This window comes from Coffea arabica, chromosome 9c, assembly GCF_036785885.1.
Source record: "Coffea arabica cultivar ET-39 chromosome 9c, Coffea Arabica ET-39 HiFi, whole genome shotgun sequence".
NCBI classification, from domain to species: Eukaryota; Viridiplantae; Streptophyta; class Magnoliopsida; order Gentianales; family Rubiaceae; genus Coffea; species Coffea arabica.
Window position 1 is genome coordinate 37,947,649 of NC_092326.1, and position 20,638 is coordinate 37,968,286.

The 20,638-nt window shown below is 34.5% G+C and overlaps 3 protein-coding genes across 5 annotated transcripts in view; 1 reads left to right on the plus strand and 2 right to left on the minus strand.

Annotated features, from left to right (window-relative positions):
• Positions 1 to 134: 134 nt before the first annotated feature.
• Positions 135 to 6,207, minus strand: LOC113708722 (T-complex protein 1 subunit gamma). The gene is made up of 13 exons (XM_027231303.2): positions 6,044 to 6,207; positions 5,512 to 5,573; positions 4,756 to 4,828; positions 4,247 to 4,314; positions 4,084 to 4,153; positions 3,585 to 3,653; positions 3,426 to 3,497; positions 2,780 to 2,853; positions 1,532 to 2,194; positions 1,330 to 1,455; positions 1,092 to 1,196; positions 912 to 986; positions 135 to 660 (listed from the first exon to the last, which is right to left on the minus strand). The coding sequence occupies exons 1-13, from the start codon at positions 6,066 to 6,068 to the stop codon at positions 472 to 474; spliced, it is 1,671 nt and encodes a 556-aa protein (XP_027087104.1). The 5' UTR covers positions 6,069 to 6,207; the 3' UTR covers positions 135 to 471.
• A 4,376-nt stretch (positions 6,208 to 10,583) lies between these two features.
• On the plus strand, positions 10,584 to 16,083 carry LOC113707749 (urease accessory protein D-like). Of its 3 annotated transcripts, none has more exons than XR_011820905.1 (8): positions 10,584 to 10,930; positions 11,043 to 11,108; positions 11,247 to 11,321; positions 11,441 to 11,485; positions 13,256 to 13,489; positions 14,531 to 14,613; positions 14,809 to 14,897; positions 15,629 to 15,665. XR_011820905.1 is itself a non-coding variant. In XM_072064336.1 (8 exons), the coding sequence occupies exons 1-8, from the start codon at positions 10,832 to 10,834 to the stop codon at positions 15,740 to 15,742; spliced, it is 885 nt and encodes a 294-aa protein (XP_071920437.1). In that variant the 5' UTR covers positions 10,584 to 10,831; the 3' UTR covers positions 15,743 to 16,083. The 3 variants fall into 3 exon arrangements, 2 of the variants coding, with proteins under 2 accessions (XP_071920437.1, XP_071920436.1); XM_072064336.1 differs by having other exon boundaries at positions 14,729 to 14,897; positions 15,629 to 16,083; XM_072064335.1 differs by lacking the exon at positions 15,629 to 15,665 and having other exon boundaries at positions 14,729 to 15,186.
• Positions 16,084 to 17,178: 1,095 nt separating this feature from the next.
• LOC113708142 (uncharacterized) overlaps positions 17,179 to 20,638 on the minus strand; it is a 3,964-nt gene continuing 504 nt past the window's right edge. The window contains exons 2-3 of the mRNA XM_027230609.2: positions 18,061 to 20,202; positions 17,179 to 17,940 (exon numbers count right to left, since the gene is read on the minus strand). Of these exons, the coding sequence (XP_027086410.2) occupies positions 17,582 to 17,940; positions 18,061 to 20,202 (2,501 nt within the window). The 3' untranslated portion in view covers positions 17,179 to 17,581. The remainder of the gene's footprint in view (positions 17,941 to 18,060; positions 20,203 to 20,638) is intronic.

Genomic DNA, 20,638 nt, shown 5'->3' on the forward strand with positions numbered 1-20,638 from the left:
AGAGATTCCATGCCTAATATTCAATCCCTACCAGCACCCGCTTCCAATGGGGTCAACTGCCCTGAAATAGAACAAGCTCAGCCATCTAGATTTGCTAGGCAGTAGGGACTATCACGAATAAGGCAGCAGGAAAAGGGAAGAAATCAATTCTTACTGAGATACAAAGAAACAAAAGCTTGTACTACACGATCGCAAACTGTCATTTGCAAGACTTGAGAGAAGTATACTAAACTGCTCAAAAATGCTCAAAGTTCATCGAGCTATCAAGAGGCAAGATCACTGGATACTAGCTTGCACTTGACCATGATACTACATGCGGCCAAAGCAGCAGAGAAAGTTTAGTTCGAATAATTAGACTAAAAAATCAGCTCAGTTAAACTCTTTTTACAGCATACAAACCAAAAACAACTCCAAACTGTAAGATAGACACATCAAAGATGGTGCTTAAGTGCCGAAAGTTTTTGCCGTTTCTCATTCAGGAATTAGTGCTTCATTCTCTGCTTCACCTTCTTCTTCAACTTTGGGCTTTGATGATGCCCCCGCTCCAGGTGCCTGCTTCTTTTTTATTCCACTTACAATGTCGTCAATTCTTAGAAGCATGCAGGCAGCTTCGATGGCTGTTTTAAATGCTTGCACCTTCACAGTGTAGGAATCCCATATCTGAAATTTTAAAAGAAGTAAGCTGCTCCTGTGATCCTCAGACCATAATACCTGACTTTTAAGAAGCTCAAATTTGCAAAACTGAAAACTAAACTTAATAAAAGATCAGGAAATTTATGTAGTTAGAGTACCATAGCTAGTCCTAAGAAGAAGTAAATAGTCACTGAAACAAAACTAGATTTTGGATAAATTATTTCTAGTTACGTTAGAAGACAAGACTTAATCCAGATGTAAGGGGAAGAAGATCATACCTTCCTCTCCTTCATATCAGCAATTGCACCAGTATTACCATCTATGCCAACCCAAGCATTTTCACCATTTGCATGCTACAATAACATATAACTGATATCAAAGTCCAGTACATATTGACTACAAGGAAATAAAGACGCAAACATCATTCAAGAAAATAATTTCAGACTCGAGGCTCTTACCGTCCCACGCAAGGAAGTCATTGTTCGAATAACATTGACACCACAATTCTGAGCCAAAGTTCGTGGTATTGCCTCAAAGGCAATTGCAGCAGCTTCATAAGGCCACTGCAGCACAAGACAGAATTGAAATATTAAAACAATTCTCAGTAGAATAAACTGATTCTTGAAATTAGCAGTTGAATCTGAGAAAAATACTAGCCCACAAAATAATAGGAATGCATAAAGAAGAGCAATCCACCTTTTCAATGCCTTCAACAGATGAGCTCTTCTGCTTTAAAATCGCTGATACAGTCAACTCAGTTGCACCACCACCAGGAACAAGTTTTGGATTCTTGACAATGTTTCTTGCAACAGACATCGCATCCTGTAGGACAATTTAAATAGAGTCGAAAACATTGTTCCATAGCCGTTATACAATAACTAAATCAATCTAAACCAACCTGTAAATTTCTTTCTACTTCATTCAATAGGTCTTTGCTGGCACCCCTTAAGAGAACAGTACATGCTTTTGGATCCGTGCAATCAACAATGAATGCAAAGAACTCATCCCCAATTTTCCTCACCTCAAATAGCCCAGCTCCAGTCCCAACATCAGATTCCTGTAACTCATCGGGTCGGTTCACAATAACTGCCCCACATGCCTTGGCAATCCTGTTATTGTCCGTCTTTCTCAGCCTCCTAATTGCAGAAACGCCAGCCTTGCTCAGATAATGGCATGCTAGATCACTCAGCCCCTTTTCTGTTATCACTAAATCAGGCTTAAACTTCAGTATCTGCACGCAAAGGTTCTCAATGTACTCCTCTTCCATTTTTAATAACACGCTCCAATCTTCTTCCCTCAGCAATTCTGCATTTGTTTGATTCTCGCCTTTCTTGTACTCCAGGGGACAATCTAGAAGGATGATACGAGGATTTACAATCTTTCTTCTCATTTTGCCAGGGGCAACCACATCCTTGTTAAACATAACTCCCTTAAGGACCTGTGAATCTTCCAGTTGCCCACCCGGAACCTTCTCAACCTTGACATATTTCTTAATATCCACTTCACGGATGCCTTGTCCAACTTCCACTCCCACGGTTGTTGTAGCATCAATTGCTAAATCCTAGAAGACAATCAGAGATATCAAATGATTCCAAGATAAATATTCAATGCATGGCAATAAAAGCTTATACAGAAGTCTAACAGTCATTCAGAAAATTGATTAATCAACATTGAGCCTTCAGGAATTCCAATTTAAGAATAGATATTAACAGTTATATTATGCACATAAAATATACTTCTTCAAAAGCATGGTCAAATAAGTTATGACAGTCCAAGGATAAGGTCTTAGTAGCTGATTGGAGGTAAAGAGTATCCCAGTTTTACCCGATATTAACCAACATAGGAGGTAAAGAAGCACAATCAGTTACATGAGGAATCAATTAAAAGCCTAAACTTGATAGGATTATCATGCTACAGGGAGTAAAACCCATTCCATAGAAGGAGATTCATTTTTCTGAACACAGGTGTTACTGAAGTACAGAAATAACTGCTAGTAATCATAAAACAAACATTTACAAATACAAACTTATCAGTAAGAAAATGTAACATTTGTCATTCAAAGGATAAATTTCTCCATTCCCAATTTAAGAAACAATTAGAGAGAGAGACAGACAGACAGACAGAGAGCAGGATATATGTTGCTTACGGCAATAAGATTCCCAAATTGACTAGTAAATTTTGTGCCAATACAGCTCTTTACAAGGCCTAACATTGTTGCACCTGCCAAAACAATACAATGTATTTATTTGTGAGAAGCCAAAAAAATTCTGAACAGTTAATATACGCAAATGGGAAGAAAATTAAAACCAATTACAAAAGGCACATTTTTGAGCATTTTTTTCTATCTTCAAGTACAAAATTAAACTAACATTTGTTATTTCCAACGTGTACCAGGGATAGGAGGGAATTTTAAAAATAAATAAACCAACAACAACAAAGGAGGGAGAAGAGATGGAACAACAACAATATTCATTCAACAAAATAAGGAGAGAACAGGAGGCAAGGTCTAGGAAAAACACTACCATGCACAACATATGCTAACTGATCTATCAGCGAAACATAATTAACAAAACAGCCAGATGAAAAATATTAGTATCCACACTATGGTTCAGAGACTAACATGCTAAATGAATAGAATAGCAGCAAGCACCATTTTTATAAGGCAACTAGCCGTATAAGACTACAAGGCTAAATGACCATCATCACACTGCAAACTATACTGCCTAAAAGTGAAAAAGTAAACTGCTATAAAATTTTTGGATACTTCTGAAGAAAGTAAAAAAGAAACTTACGATCCTTAACGTCAACAGTCATAGCTATCTTTTCCAGCGCGGCTATGGCATCTTCTAGAGCTTTGTTGTAAGCTACAGTAACAAGTACCAAGCATTCATCAGAAACAGAGTTTTGTCACAATAATGAAATGACAAGCACAAAATGTAAAAAAATGCTACCTCGGCAAATTACTGTTGGATGATAGTTGTTGTCAATGAAGGCTTCAGCAACATGAAGCATCTCACCAGCTTAAAAAAATTTTCAAGATGGTAAATAAGAGGAATTAGTCAAGTCATCTAACATATTAACTAAACCATACAAGTTGCCTTCCTGACAAGTTCTAGCAATATAAATAAGATAGAATAACACCATCACATAAGATATCAGTCATACACACATATGGTGATAGAGAAAAAAGATTGCACCCGATATCAAGCAAAACTAGTTAAACCTTGTTTCTACTTCAAAATCTACTCAAATTGTCCAAATGCAGAACATAGGACGCCTTAGCAATTACTAATTGCTTTTTAGCAACCAATAGCACAACTTGGGCAAAAGAAGCCACCATATAGCAAAGAGACAGGAAAAAAGAACATAAATCCTCCTACTTTTTTTTTAGAAACTCCTCTTGCTTTTAAGAAGCTCTAACTAGGACCATGAATAAGATAAAAAACTTACCAAGTACAATAACAGACGTAGTTCCATCTCCAACCTCCTCATCTTGAGTGCGACTTAGTTCAATCATGGACTGCAGCACCCCAACAAATAACAAAATTACAAAAAGATACCTAATCACCACAAGAACCACAATCACAGGCAAAAACGGAGAGAGTTTATGTACCTTTGCTGCTGGGTGTGCAAGATCTAACTCACGAAGAATAGCATTTCCATCATTGGTCACTACAATACCTGTATGAATCCATTAAAAAAAAAAGTAAACAAGGATTTCACCAAACACAGATGGTCAAAGAGTGTTTGAGAGAGTTTAAATTGGGAAAACTTAGATTGCAAAAGTGTGAAAAAGTCCTGCATTCCACTCAAAAGATGAGAAGAGACAAAAGCTTTCATTTCATTACAAAAGCATATTTTCAAATTGCTTCCCACCCATGTGCCCATTAAAAAAGAAAGGGAAGGGATAAAATTTCTCTAGATTGAGACAAAGAAAGGCAGTCAGGTTAATCTGTGACTTATTAGAGGATGACCCCAATCAATATCTACAAATAAAAATTATCTCTCCATCCCACCCTCAAATCTAGAGATTTGAGTGGCAGAAATGATGTCAAAGATGAAAAGGCAAATGTTTTCACATATATCAATTAGCTGTTAATAATGCACAAGCAGAACTATTACCTCCAGCTGCGTCAAGAAGCATCTTCAACATAGATCGAGGACCCAAAGTGGTGCGAATAATGTCTGCAACAGCCTGGGAGTATAGATGAACAATGCAATTAAGACAAGTATGCCAACCTTCAGTACATAGAATTTTGTATCCACAGAAAGAAATGTAGAAATGGTTGAATGGGACCAATAGCTTAACTGTATGTCAAACTACTTACATGTCAACCAACAGAAAAAGTTCCATACCGTAACTATGACATCCAGTGAACATACAACTACAAGTGAATAGTTTTTTCAAATCTTTTTGATATTTCAATAGTATATCTTTAAGACCTCAAATCATCACTTCCAAAAATATCCAAACACAGCCTTAGTCAACCACATTCAGGGCTGTGTCTAACCACCTTAACTTTCAAAACTTCGAATGACAAAGGCAGAGTATACACAAATAGCATTTTCAAATACCCATTCCGAACAATATCCAAATTCACCAATTCGCCATAATCCAAAAAATCTCTTCTTGATGCCACTATGCTGACCAAATCTAAGTTTTCAATTGACTCTTAATATCAACAAAGTTTCTTTTCAGTTCCCCCAACAAATTTAGTTACCTCACCACCTATACAAAGGCATTCGAATAATAAAGGCAACAACTATTTCAATCAACGCCAATCAATGTATGACTCTACTAAAACAAATTCCTTTCACAAAAAATAATAAAGAATTATTTGTCTGTCTAAAAAAAATCCAAATGCAATCACTTCATACCTTAGATGCTTGGATGTTAGCATAGTGCACCTTATTTCCGGACTCACGTTTCAAAGTATCCTCTGCTCAATCACAAACAAACAATTTATTAAGAACCAAGATTAAAAACAAAAAATAAATAATTTAAAAAGATTACCCAACCCAAAAATCAACAAATACAACCATCCTCCAAACTACGCCGCACAGCTCCAATCAAGCTAGTGAAAAGTACAGTCTATCAAAGTCAATGTACTACGCAAAAAACACTGAACAATTGCAGAACCATTCCCTCAACCTCTAGGGCACAGCCACATTGTTTCATCACATCTAAAATTTCAGGAAAATAAATAAATAAATAAAACAAAACTAAGTATGCAAATGCATTTCTTCACCCTTCAACTCAAACCGACTTCACCTCAACATCGTATACTACCAAAGATCAAAACTTGTTACTCATAAATCGTAAAATCTAGGGGGCTAAAACAGAAAAAGAAGAACTCATAAGGCTGCAAAATAAGGAATTAAAAACTAAAAATGAAGTAGAATTGCTTACTGAGGACTAAAACTGGGGCATGCATTTTTCTGATTCAATCGACAGAGAAATAGAGAGGATTTGCTGTGTGAGAATGAGGGAAGTTTTTGGAGGCTCTACTGCCTTTTTACGATTTGGGCGAGACAAGTGTTTATGAGTAATTTGAATCGCGCTGGTGGAATGGAAAACCCTGGAAGGTTTTGGGCATTTTTGACGTTGTCACTGGGCTGGCGAATTTTATTGCGAATGTCCAATTGTTTCATGCCACGTCACAGTAGGGGGTCCCATTAAATTCTCAGCATCCTTATTACTAAAGATAATTTTCTATACGGGGGATAAGTCGAATAATAAAGAAGGATTTGAGTCTTTTGCTTGCACTAATATATATATATATATATATTATATGTCAGTTTTCTATTCTTCTCGCCCTCTTTTTGTTATGGAGGTTAATTGAATACGAGGGTGTTTCTTTTATAGTAATAGCTAATGGAGCATTAAAATTACAAACGAAAAAAAAATTTTAAAAAGATATCTGTCAAATGCAATTGAACATTACGAAATCAAAAAAATCAGAATAAATTTTTTTATTTTTTTGGAGTTAAATTATTAACACCTAATGAAAATCTTCATCGAGCGCGTGACTATCCATCTCATTGGAAGAGATTTATTTACCTAAGAGATAGTAAGATGGTATTTTTAATTGACTCAATATTGTATCCGTAAATGATACAAAATTGATAAATGCAAAAATAGGCGACGGTTTATAACACTCTTAAATGTATAAATTCATTATACTTCATTTTCACTATTTCCTTATTTTGATTCTTTTAACCTTTTTTGTTTTCACTACATGTATGTGTTAAAAGGGTCTTTAATTTTTCACTATTTTATTATTCCGATATTGGTTAAGCTATCTCTTTATTTCATCTTTTTTCCATATTATCCATAATCCAATGACAGCTTTCCCATATTAGAGCTATATGTCACATTTTTACATACAATCTCATCCATCATTTTTCTTAGGCCTTTCATTTCTTTAAATTAAAATTTTATCATAAAATGTGGATTAATTTTTTATATACTGTCAATGTATATACAATCATGTCTAGATCATAATTTGAGTTTTAATCTGAAATTCAAATTTTACATATATAACATGCATTTGGGTCCACTAGTGTATATACTGACAATATATAAAAGATTGATCTATAAAATATATAAGCCCCGACTAAATATTTTAAGATGTCCAATTAAGTTTTCTAAAGCTTGTTGGATGTTATTTTACATACACAACCGTATAATAATATGTTAAGCTTGTTTAGGCATGGATTAGAAAGACATTATGTAATAATATTTGGTAATGTTTTTGTCAATAGGAAAATTGTAGGAAAGTGGTGTAAGAGTAGTTGCTATCTTCTTTATGTATCCTCATTTTACCAGTAAATTAGAAAAATATCCTACATTTCCTCTACATATTAATGCATAAAGCAATGGATGATTTAGCATGAATTAGATAATGAAAATAATACATTTGAAACGTTTAGATAACATAATACACCAAGAACAAGAAATCTTAAGTTTACGTAGAAATCGTCACTAGTAACTTAATTACTAATATGTTTAAATAAATTTTTGTTGCAAATAATAGTGTCATAGTATACCTCTTGCTAAAATAAACCAATCCAATGGAAATTACTCTTACAATAAACTAATATTCCTTTTTATTTCACATTTTTTTAGTAAAGACAATTCATAATGATAGCTATTTATGAAGGTAGGGCAGTAATGTGGAAGTGTATAATAGTTGATCTAGTACACATAACTTTTCCTTTCTTGATATCGCATGTCCCAACCAGCAAACAAAATATGTTCATATAGAGGATTCAAACATTAAATCTAAATTTGCAATATAGATATATGGTAAACAACCACCATCAAATGAAATTTAAGAAGACAATATATAATTGGAAATAATTTTTACAAAATAATCAACATAATTGTAAATCTAGAATTCGAAATTGCAATATAAGATATATGTCTTCAAGTCAATAATCTAGCTTTAATACTCAACACATGAGCAAAGTTAATAGAACTCAAATGCAATACTTGCTTCGTTGTGCTCTCTCTTTAAGTAATCTTCCTTTCTTATTTCTTACACCATTTTTTCCAATTGGCAGTATATCTTTTCCTTTTCTATGTTTAGACTTTGAATTGATGCTGCACTCCGATTTTGCATATATTTTCTTTGAATAATTCTTTTGCTTTCTGCATCATTTTCAAAGGAAACATATACATAAGTGCCTTTAACATTACAATATAATTGAGAGTTTAGAGCTTAAAATCAATAATTTTTCAATGATAGGCACATTATATTGACACTATTAAGAGATATACTACAAATTTGGGAATAGAAATATACTTAGCAAAACTTAAAGTACTTTAAAAAATGATAATCTACTATAACATGCCAAATTTATTGCATGGTTTTTCTTTACACTTGATTTCATGGACGTGGTAGAATAGAGGTAAATCTACTGAACCACGTGTTTTTAATTTTGTCTGAGGTAATTGTTTTACTCATGGTACTATAGTCTTACACTATTTTATCGAATTTCTTTTATATTAAAGGCATTGAACAAAATTTGTTTTCACTCAAGCAAGAAAAATATGAGTATACGACGTATAGTGTTGATTGTATCTACTTGATTTCTTCATACATGATATTGAATGTTTACTACAATTGCCAACTTAAATCAACAAAGTGGCAAACATTAATTTTATGCAGTTGATAATTTATGGTTAACTTTATAACAACCTTCCAAAAACCTTTACTCTTTAACATATAAATAGCGTATTGTATAGAATATGTTCCAAAATTCTTATTGTAAAAAACCCTGTAAAGAAAAAACTCATGTGGCATTTAGATAATTCAAAACCAATTTAATCTACTTGTTGATAAACACAAACAATATTAGTTTGTTAATATATCAGAATAAAATCACAATTCAATTAATTAGCTTGATTGGTTATGTGATTTTATAGATTATGGATCAAAACTGTCAATTTTAATGATCGAATTCTCTTTGGTAAGGTTGAATTCTTTTTCTTCTCCTCCATTTGTTAATCAAGTAAAAAAGCTAAAACAGAAAATTTGATAAAGCGCAGCATTTAACATCTTCTCTATACAACTTAGCCATGTTTTCCTCCAAACTATCAAGTATAAGAATTTGAACCTTAAACCTGACAACAAAGAAGATTCTAAGAACTCTTTCTAGACTACTAGACTAATCCCAATGGCTATATATATATATATATATATATATATATATATATATATATATATATATTACATTAAAAAAGAAAAAAACTTACAATAATAACTAGTCTATTTTGTAACACATCCCATAGAGTATGCTAATAGCACTAGTATTATTTTATTCACATGTAAAGATAAAAGACAGAACATAATTACCTAGAATATATACCTTATTCCTCTTGATTAGGACTATTTACTTCTTCAGAAACGGGGTCTTCTTCAAATAAAAATCCAACAAAACAAATAAGTCGAATAGATTATGAATTTGGTGATTACTTTGCGATAATACGAGAAAAATAAGATATTACTAGTAAATTGAAAATTGAAGTACCTAAAGCTTGTCTGGTAGAGTTATGACGGTCCACATCAACGATATGTAGTTTATTGCCTCTTCTTGATTTCTTCTGTGAAGAAAGGCCTAGAACTTGTGCTTCAGTTTTGATTTCTCTAGCCTGTTTTCATCAAAAACTCGTACATCAAAAGTTAAACTTTCACAATACATAAACAGTAACCAAACACAGCTATAGTTAAATTTGTTAAAACATCCTAAAAAATAATAATCTAAATGGAGCTAAACTTTTAAGTTCACAACTTCAAGAAAATGAGATGAATCCTCCTCATCTTCTTTATTTATTTTCAAAACTAATGCAAAGGCGGAGAAGCCCTCCTCACCTTTGCGTTTTTACAAACACACAAATAGAGTACAAAGATATAAGTTCGTTTAAAACACTTATCCTAGTTATATATTGGAGAAGGTAAACATCCTTGTGTTGAGTTTAGTTTGGATTGGTTTATAATGATCCAACATTGTGGTGGATAAGCAAGTAAAGATAGGTAGAGTAGATTTGAGTTAATTGAGGCCTTGTGGAAGCTTATGTCATGGTAGAATTGATCAGTGGGCTTACATTGTCAATACAAAAATAAGTGAGTTGTAATTGAAGTTTTATTATAGAGTTAATTTTATACATATTGACAGTGTAAGTGAGTTTTAATTGGAATTTTATTATAGAGTTACTTTTACATTATAGTGACAATGTATACAGAGTCATGGTTAGATGTATAGTATATTATACAAAATTTAAATTTTGATCAAGTATCATACATCCAACAAAAGTAATGCATATATATTGTAGGTATGTAAAAAATTAATCCTTTATTATATGGTTCAAAGATTCTCCCGTAGTCACTGGATAACTATTTGACATGGACATTAAATTAGCAATCCAAACATGATTCCATTGAACAAAATGAGCCCTTAAACTCAGGGGGCTATGGTGTCCAATAGTAAGAAATGTCAAATCAATGGTGTACAGCAGATTTTCTTCGTAACTTTTAGGGTCTAAGGATAGTTCTTCGAAAAATAAAGGGGGGTGCAGTTTAAATTAACCAATTCTTTCCCACCTTAAAATTACAAGAAAGAAATTGGAGAAAGTCCACCTTAAAATTCCCAACAGGAATTGGACTTTGAGCCTTTGACAGAATCCGGGACAGAGATGGAAACAGGAAAGGTGGTAGTGGAGAGAGGTGGTGGAAAGTCAACTGCTAATCACTGCTACTCAAAGTATCCTTTTAAATTCATCATCCCCAATAAGGTTCCATTCATGCCTATGGCGGAAACCAACATTCTGAAGTAATTATATTGGCATACAAGAAAGAACGTTTGATTCTTGATATGGGTTTTCATTTTTATGGTGGTTTTGGCAGGTGGGTCCTCCTCAAACTGACGCGGTTTGGATTTACACTATCACTTATGGTGGTGGAATTGTGTCGGTATGCACACTCTCCATTTCCCTGCATAAAGAGATGTGCATGGTTTTTGTGCATTTCTGTTTTTTGTTAATACTTGAATAGTCTGCAATAGTTCTATGTTTTGGCTTGAGTGATTAAATTTGTTGTATGTATAAATAGGGTGATTCTATAAAGTGTGATAATTCAGTTGGTGATGGGTGCACCACAGTGTTAACCACTCAAGCTTCAACAAAGGTCAAATCTTTGATGCTATGTTCCATCTTATTGTTTTTGTTTTGCATTTGCTATTAAGTATTGTTTGACTCTGTAATGCTTTATTTTTTGTTAATTTGGTATACATTATTGGCATATAGGTCTACAAATCTGTGGAATCAAAGTGCTCTGAACAAGTCCCAGAGGTAATCACCATTTTGCTTGATGAATAAGCTAATTCAGCATTTATTGGTGTTTGTGTTTGATAATGTCTGGTACAACTTTTAACAGTTTCCCCCTCGACAGTGATTTGTTTGTCACCCCGTGGAGTCTAGATTGGTCAAAAAGTGTAAAGGAAAATTGGACCTAGGCTGCATTTGACATGTTAATTTGGGATTGGAGTTGAACATGTCTGTCACCTAATTAAAGACTGTAATTATCAAGAAACGTTTTCAATGATCTTGTACATGAAATGCTTTGCCAGATGGTGTTTGCTTTTGATTGCCTTCAAAGTTTCTTCAGCTGCTCCTGATGCTTGCAGCATTGTACAAGTTTTATGTGCACTTGATTTTTTTTTGAGAATTTGCTAGTACCATTATGTTACCAACATATTTGTTACTAGCATTATATTGCCAACATTATTCTGAAGCCAAGTTTTGCATCTTTTTAATCAATAAAAGTGCTAGAGGGGAAAGTGCTGTTTTCTTAAATCATATTATGTTTACTTTAAAAATTTTGACGTGGGAAACCTGATTCATGAGATGGGCCAATTTGTTTTTATAGAAATTATGGACACACTCAAGTTGTCCAGTTGTCTCACTTGTTTATTGGGATACACTTCATAGTTCCTGTTAGATCTGTTCACCAGAAAAGGTTTCTAGTCCTGAATGGTCTATTTCTTCGGACATCATGAAGTAGATCTACTTGAGGAAGCCTGGAATTAAAGCTGCTAATAATGGTTTTGAACTTTGTTTGTCTTGGGATGGAGGGGATGGTTTGATTTTGAAGTGTAAGAGGTTGGGACAGAATAATCTGAACATGTGGAAGAGAGAGGACGTGCAGGCTAGAAGACAGCTAGAATAAGGATTTTGATTGGAGCTGTACAGTTTAGAAGAGAAGATGGTCAATAAGAAGAAATCCTAGGATGCATTTATGTTCCAAGACAAGTTTAGGTCAAGCATTCAAGGGCCATATGAATCCCTTTTGCAAGTTATTGAAAGAGCACATGAGTCATACAACATTAAAACTATTAAAAGCTAATCTATAGATAAGGACCCTGATACAAAAACTTGCTAGATTATTCTACAACGCTTTTCTACCATTCCTAAAGGAACACCTAAAACTTCACCTCATGAAATCAGGTACCTGCTGGAAATCTGGAATCTAGATTCACTGCAAATAAGTCGTATGAGGATGTCTGACTTAGTAGTAATAAGATTCATCCTAGCTTAATTTGATCAACACTATCAAAATTCGAATAAAAAGTTAGTAGTAAAACCATTGTCTAAACTGCTTCCTTCATTTTCTTTGTATTACTTTTCATGAACCTTTAATGGACTCTCGTAGCCCCTTGTTATCTTTAAATCACCTCTTGGATTTACCATTGGATCTGAAATACAAAAATTTAGTACTTTATGCAAGCAAATTTTTCTGATAGGCAACAGGTGGAAGTAAGATGGGTTTGAGACCAAAAAAAAAAAAAAAGAAGTACTGTGCATGGCTATGTGTTGTCTGTGCTGACATAGTGACGGAATTTTCATCTTGGCTTGTTCTTGTTTTGGACCAAAAAAAAGAAGATATTATGGCTGTAAAAACCTGGGTGTTTCATTCTGCTGCTTCAAAAATAGTGTTATTGGGGAAGAGTACTTTAGCTTCTCAAGCCAAGTTTGTATAATCTAGTATCCTACTTATCTTATACAATATCTTTCCTGTGTTTTAAAGCTATTGGTAAGCGGCTTTTTTGTGATGCACAGTAGGCAAGAATTGGAAGTGATGCCCTTTTGGCTGTGATTCCAGATCCAGTTACATGCTTTTCAACTGCAAAGTATTCTCAAACTCAAGTATTCAAAGTCTTTCCCAGCTCCAGCTTGCTCATTGTTGATTGGATAACTAGTGGCCGCTATGGAAGAGGTGAAAAGTGGGACGTTGAACTTTACAAGAGCACTAACAACATTTTTCTAGAAGCTGATGAACCTTTGTTTCTTGACACGGTATTGTCATCCTCAAGCCATGTTTTTTAACTATGCTAGCATCATTGTATACTAAGCGTGTGATATTGAAGAGAGTGGCGAAATTGAAGTATTTTAATCTTATAAGAAATTTTTATTTTTTGAACTATTGCTTGCAATAGATTCATGTCAATCTTTAATATCTTTAGATTTATGTTGAATGTTGTATTTTTTTTGTTTTAATTGCTTTCGAGCTTTCAACTTGTGGTCATTTAATGTCCTTTTAGTCAATTTATGCATATACAGGCCTTAGTCCTGGGAATATATGTCATGTTGGACAAAAGAATATTGTAATCATGGCAACCGCAGTTTACAGGAACATGGTAAATTAATTTTGTCAAACAACTTTGAGCAAATGTCGATTAGATGCCTTAATGATAGGAAACATCTTTGAGATGAATTCCCAAAAAAAAAAAAAAGATCTTTTGGATGAAATTGCTTAATTCTGATGGACTGAGCCTGGAGAATAGGTTTCTCCATAGCAATTAATGTTGGTATTAGTTGAAATAATCAAATGCAAACATCTCATGGAGATACAAGCTTCAGATCTTCAAACTGATTTACTTGGAACTTCGGTGCACGTTTTGAACTTTGGCTTGCTTAAAGATCATCTAGCACTTTGGCATGCACAGGTGTTATGTTACCCAGGCTTCTATTGTCTTCAACATGGAGATCATTTAGCTAATTTTTTCCTCTATCAGGAATCTTTTGTTTTTCTTTTTCACACATGAATAATCGTTAGTTGTTGGTGAAGTCTCAGAATGCTCTCTGCGTTTGGGTTTCTTGACTCCCTTGTGTTGGGAGACTCTTGCTTTCGGTATTTTCTATACATCTGACTCTAAAACAAACTCATTTTGTTTTCTTTACATCTGAACTAATTAAAGAATGTTGATCCAAGAATGGTTACCTTTAATTCAGTTCTCTTCTCTGATGTTTTTCCTTCTACAAGATTGACTCTGTTGTATCTAGATGATCGTTATCCTTCTCATTTAAATGGCTCAGATTGTTTTACTTTGATCATAGATATTGCTAGAGCAGGGAAGGTATAGCAGTATTGCTGAACGGATGCAAGATTATCAAGTAATTGCGATGGTTATACTTTTGGGGTATGCGTTGACTCGATGAATTAATTTAACCAGTACTTTTATTCTTTATATGATTATTTCCTTTCCACTGCTTAATCTTGGTTAACTGAGAGGCTACAAATCTTTTTAATTCTAGGCCAAAGCTGAAGTTCATTCAAGACCAAATTCAGGAAAATGTGAAAAACTTGATGTCTCAGCAATTACGTATTCCTTCAGGTAGCTCTGGACGATATGGAGATATCGATGACAATCCTTTCTTCACCAGACCGAGCTTTTTGGCTTCCTGCAGCGTCTTTGGTCCAAAGGTAGATTTTTTTCACATGGGTGTTAGTTTTCTTGCAATGGTAGGCTCTTTTTACAGTCAATATTCAATAGGTTCTGTTCCAAGGAAATTTTATTTTAGTGCTTGTTTAATACCACTGACTAATCTGCAAGGCTTCACATCTACAATTGCAGTCAGGGTCTTCTACTAGTCGTGTCATATATGCTTGAAGATCCTCATGGAATTTTTAATGTCTTTGGATAGCTCTTTGAGAATCTTATACTAATCAGTGGGTTACAGGACATGAGCAAGTATATTACATGATTTTGCTATTAGGCATTGTGGTATTTTTTTTCCTTTTAAATGTTAATCTTTCATGGATCATCGTATGCCTTGTGGAAGATTGATTTATGTATAGCCTAAATTTGCCTCTTCAGAATTTTGCCTTTCTCCGTTACAATCACAGATGGTTAGACTTGAAGATTGACAAGCTTTCCACCTTGCGGTCATGCTTTCTCTTGAACTCCTTATTGTAAAAAATGCTTCTTTTCTTAAACTGAAGTAACATTTTCTGTAAGAATGTTTGGCATAGCTTCTGAAATTTCTGCTTCCTCTATACTGACACTGATGTAGTGAAAATTCCATCTCTGCATCGTCAAGTCAGGGAAATTTTAGCATTTGTACAAATTGTTTGATACGTCAAATTTTGTTTAACTAAATATACTGTTACATTCTTCATTTGAAGACATGCCAACTCCTCCCTGTTTTCCGCAGGGAAGAGGTGTTGTGGTTCGAATTGCTGCAATAACGACTGAGTCAGTTTACAGTTTTCTTCAATGTCAGTTGTCTGGCCTAGACTCACTGCTTGGTGTGTCACCATATCGATGATTGTGGAGGGCTTTTTTGTTGCTTAGGAAACATCATAAAGTCATCCAAGATGCTGGAAGAGGCTAATTGCTCTGTTTGTATTTTTTTCTTCTAAAGAAGATTCTCTTAATTAAGTGGTAATATAATCTATGATATTGTATCTGGTACATTTTGAACTTCTGTTATAGTGCCTAATCCTGGTTGCAAAATTTGTAGTTGGGATAATTTTGTAAACCTCCCTTTAGGCTTCTGACAATTATGCGTAGCACCTCTTATGTTTTGAGTGCTGTAATAATGTAAACCCCTATCATAATAAGTGATATTAAGGGCCGTTTGGGGTTACGGTAGTTTATTGAAAAGTACTTTCTTGGTGGAGCTTTTAATAAAAGTATTTATCAACTGCTTAAGTGCTTTTAAACATATTGTTGGAGACATAATTCAATAACTACTTATTGTATTAGATAATGTGTAATTTGAAAATTTTTAAAAGTATTTATCTCTTTATTTGGTTCATAATATTGGATAAGATAATTAAAATTGATGTTTTATTCTTTAAATCACAAAATTTACTCTAAAAGCACAAAATTTGAGTTTTTACTAAAAGTGTTTTGAACACCAAAAGGTCTACTCCTAATTTTATGAGATGATATTTCTCAAACACTTAGTCCCAAACAAAGCCTAAAAGGTCGTGGGAAATGTAGGTACGTGATATCAAAATAGTCATAGTTTATTGTAAGGGTGTAAATGAGTCTGGTCGAATCGAGTTTTGATTCAATTGAGTCAAGCCTCAACCTAAGTTTATGAAATTCAAACTAGAGCTCGAGCTCGACGATCTCAAAATATAAAGCTTGAGCTCGAGTTTAAAAAAATAAAAAAATTTATTTTATTTTTTAAAAAATAAATAAGATAATAATTTTTCTTAACAAATAATAAAATATTAGGGATATATATGTAATTTTATTATTAAAATAAAAATAAAAAAATACAATCGAGTTCGAGCCCCTCGCAAGTTAACGAGTTTAATATTTTTGAACTCGAATTTAAGTTATCAGCTCGACCTCGATTGATGTTGACCGAGCTCGAGTCGAGCTTGGACTCTGATCACGAGTGACTCGATTCGTTTGCAACTTTAATTTACCCTTTTGAGCCAAACACGAAAATGAGTTATATTTTTGACCCAAACTTGTGCATTTAAATGTTTCAAAATTTGGAAAAAGGAATGGCCCTAATTGCAACCTATCCCTTTACCTACTAATTGCAACTTTTTTGACACACTATTTATTATTTCTTTTTCCATCTATGGCTCAAAAGTAGTTTTATTATGCATGACATGGATTTAGTAATGAGTCACTATGAAAAGGATTACAAGTCCTTTGGTACCCATAATGGGATTGGTGAATATTGTGAGATAACTTTATTATTACAAATTAAGGGCGATCAATCAGGTGGAAAGAAAAGAAATAAGAAAACAATTATTATAGGATTTTTTTAACGGATGTCCTATGGGCACTCGTTAAGACACTTATATTTCATCCAACTTACTATGTATATACACACACTAATAATTACTACTTACTCTTGCATTTATACACTTTCTCTAATTAATCTCCTGGCATTTATACACTTTTTGGTAATTAATCTTATATTTTTTTAAATATAATATCCGAAATACATCTTAACGAGTGCCCATAGGCACCAGTTAAACAGATCTATTATTATATAGGGCATAATTGCCTAGTCTACTGGTTAAATGCTATTCTTACTTGGCCTAATCTTGTTGAGATTTTTCTCCGCCCCGCAAATTTGTAACTGAGACAATCAAGAAGGTTGCAATCTTGCTTAGAGAAAATGCACGCACCATTATGTCCCTGAACAGAGGGGACTCATGTACTGAAGCTTGATCTTTTTCAGCTCAACAAGAATATCTTGTATGCTGCTTCTCTCTCTTGGAGACTCCATCGTGCAGCCTAGAGCCACTTTCATGATTGAGGCTATGCAGCTTAGCTTTTCAACAAAGTATTCATCCCTTTCCTTCAGCAAATTAGCATCGATGACATTAGCTAATCCATCAGGCATTGAATTAGCAACCCAGCTCTTCAGGCTCAATTTTTCACCAAACATTTCACTGTTGGGATTTGTTCTCGTGAAGACTTCCATCATCATAATTCCAAAACCGTAGATGTCGCATTTTGCTGATACCAATCCTTCCAACCCATACTCTGCAAAACACATATAAATTGATCATATGTTCTTAAATTGATTGTATTTTTTTAGTTTGGAATTTGCAACAGCAAACAACTGTGGAAATAGTACTTTAGTTCTACGAGAAAATTCTTCACCTGGTGCGAGATAGCCAAGTGTGGCTAGTGTTTCGGTGTATGTGATGCTGTTCTCCTCGCCCAACAACTTTGTAAGGCCAAAATCACTTAGATGGGCAACCATGTCTTGATCCAGCAGCACATTACTTGGCTTCAGATCACAGTGAATTACTGGAGTTGAATACTCACAGTGGAGATATTGCAATGCACATGCCACATCAATCAATATGTCCAGTCTCTGCATCAGATTAGGAAAATAGTTGTGGGAATACAACCACTTCTCAAGACTCCCATTAGGCATGAACTCAAGCACTAATGCCTTAAACTCAGGGGTAGAGCAACTACTGATGACTTTTGTGAGGTTTCGATGGCGAAGATTGCGCAACACTTCACATTCTACATCAAAACTCTTGAACGCTCCATCGACTTGTAAATTGAACACTTTAACAGCCACAGCCCTTCCATCATCAAGAGTGCCCCTATAAACAGATCCAAAGCTTCCACCCCCCAGCAGATTGCTTTCATTGTACCCGTTAGTTGCTTGTAGAAGTTCAAAATATGAAATTCTTTCTGGCATTGCAACTAAGGATAAATTTGCTCCACTGGAAAATGTATCTTTCTTTCGATATCTGAGGTAAACAAATCCAAAGGACAAGGCTCCCACTGCTATTATTACCCCTAGTAGAATAAAAATGGTTCGATGCAGCTTTTTTGTTCTCAATTTGTGAGCTGAATTATTTGGACATGGGGGCACATGAAACCTTTGAGCTCCACAGAGGGCTTGATTTGAAGCGAAGGACTCGGCAGTGCAGCAGTTTAGGGATGGAATTTCACCACTTAAATTGTTAAAAGAGAGATTGACATATTTAAGATACCGAAGGTTCTCCATTGACATTGGAATTGATCCAGAGAGAAAGTTATGTGATAGATCCAATGACTCCAAGTTTAACACCTTACCAATTGATTCTGGGATTGATCCTTGCAATCTATTGTGCGCTAAAGAAAGATTTTGCAGGTTCTGCATATCTCCAATTGAGTTAGGAATGCCACCTGAGAACTGATTGGTTGACAAATCTACCCAATTTGCCATCTTCATATTCGTAATAGCATACGACAAAGATCCACTCAACAGATTTGAGGAGAGGTCAAGCTCCAAGAGATCTTTTAGGTTCCATATTTCCTCAGGTGGAGCAGAATATAGTCTGTTGCGACTTAGGTCAAGATGCCTTAGGGAAGTTAGATTTCCGAAGCACTTTGGAATTGAGGCCATAAATTGATTTTGTCCAAGGTTCATTGTATCCAGGTTGTGGAGAGCACAAAGAAAATGCAGGGGAACTCTGCTAATTAGTTTGGTCATACTGAGATCCATGTATTGAAGCTTTTGCAAATCTTTCATTGTAGCTGGCAACGACCCAGTTAAGTCATTGTTTGATAGATCTAATAGGATCAAACTTCTGAAGTTTCCAATTTCATCAGGAATGCTGCCCTTTATTTTACAATTCGGTGCAATTAGTTGTTCAAGGGAAGTTGAAAGATTACTGAGTGAGTCCGGAATGATCCCATTCAATGGATTGCCATCCAAGACCAATGCTGCCAAATATTGGCATTTTGTCAATGAAGTGATGAAGCTCAACTCTGGAGATGTGGAGTCACCCGTTAATTTGTTGCCACGTAGATTCAGCCGTTCTAGGAACGTCAAGTCCCCCAGGGAAGTGGGAATTGGACCCGTGAATTTGTTACCGCTAAATTCTATGAGACGGAGATTAGAAGAATTTGAGATTGAACTAGGTAACGCTCCAGAAAGGTGATTCATGCCGAGCTCAAGGTATTCTAAATTGGGAAGCCTATAACCGAATGTTGATGGAAGATTGCCTGATAGTTGATTTTGTGTAAGTGACATAAAACTCAACATTGAGAGGTTGAAGATCTCTACTGGTATGGAACCAGTTAAGCTATTGAAATCCAAGGCGAGTTGTTGGAGAAAGTGCCAATTACCAATCTCCCGTGGTATTATACCTGCCAGAATAATATTGAGCATATATATTAAACCATATAAGTCTCTAATTTCTGCCATTGAGAAAATTGTCGTACCTGTTAAGTTGTTTAATTCAAAATTTTGTATTTTAATCATAGTTGAATTACCAATCTCTTTTGGAATTTGACCTGCAAAATGAAATGGAATAAATATCAAGAAGTTGAGATCTTTGATGGGCATTTTGAAGAAAAGTGAATGAGAAAATTAATGGGCCAAAAGCGGGAAATTGGGCACATCCCGGCACATGTCAACATTTTGAAATTGGCTCGTTTTGGAATAAAAAATGCATTCTAAATTAAATGCATGTGAAAATTAATTTTGTTTTCGATTTTTTTTTGCTATTCTGTAGAGCCCTAAGAAAATATGAATATGTCTTAGCCATTAACTTGTCCATCAGGACCATATTCTTATCTACTGCATATATCCCTTGTCTTCGTAGCTGTAAATGAAACAAAAATTCTGAAAATCTTTGGTAACAATTCTTTCCTTGAGGCAGCATTTTGAGAATTCATTCGGCAGAAAACAATCTTCAGATCTAAATTTTTCTTTTGCCGTTTGAGTTGG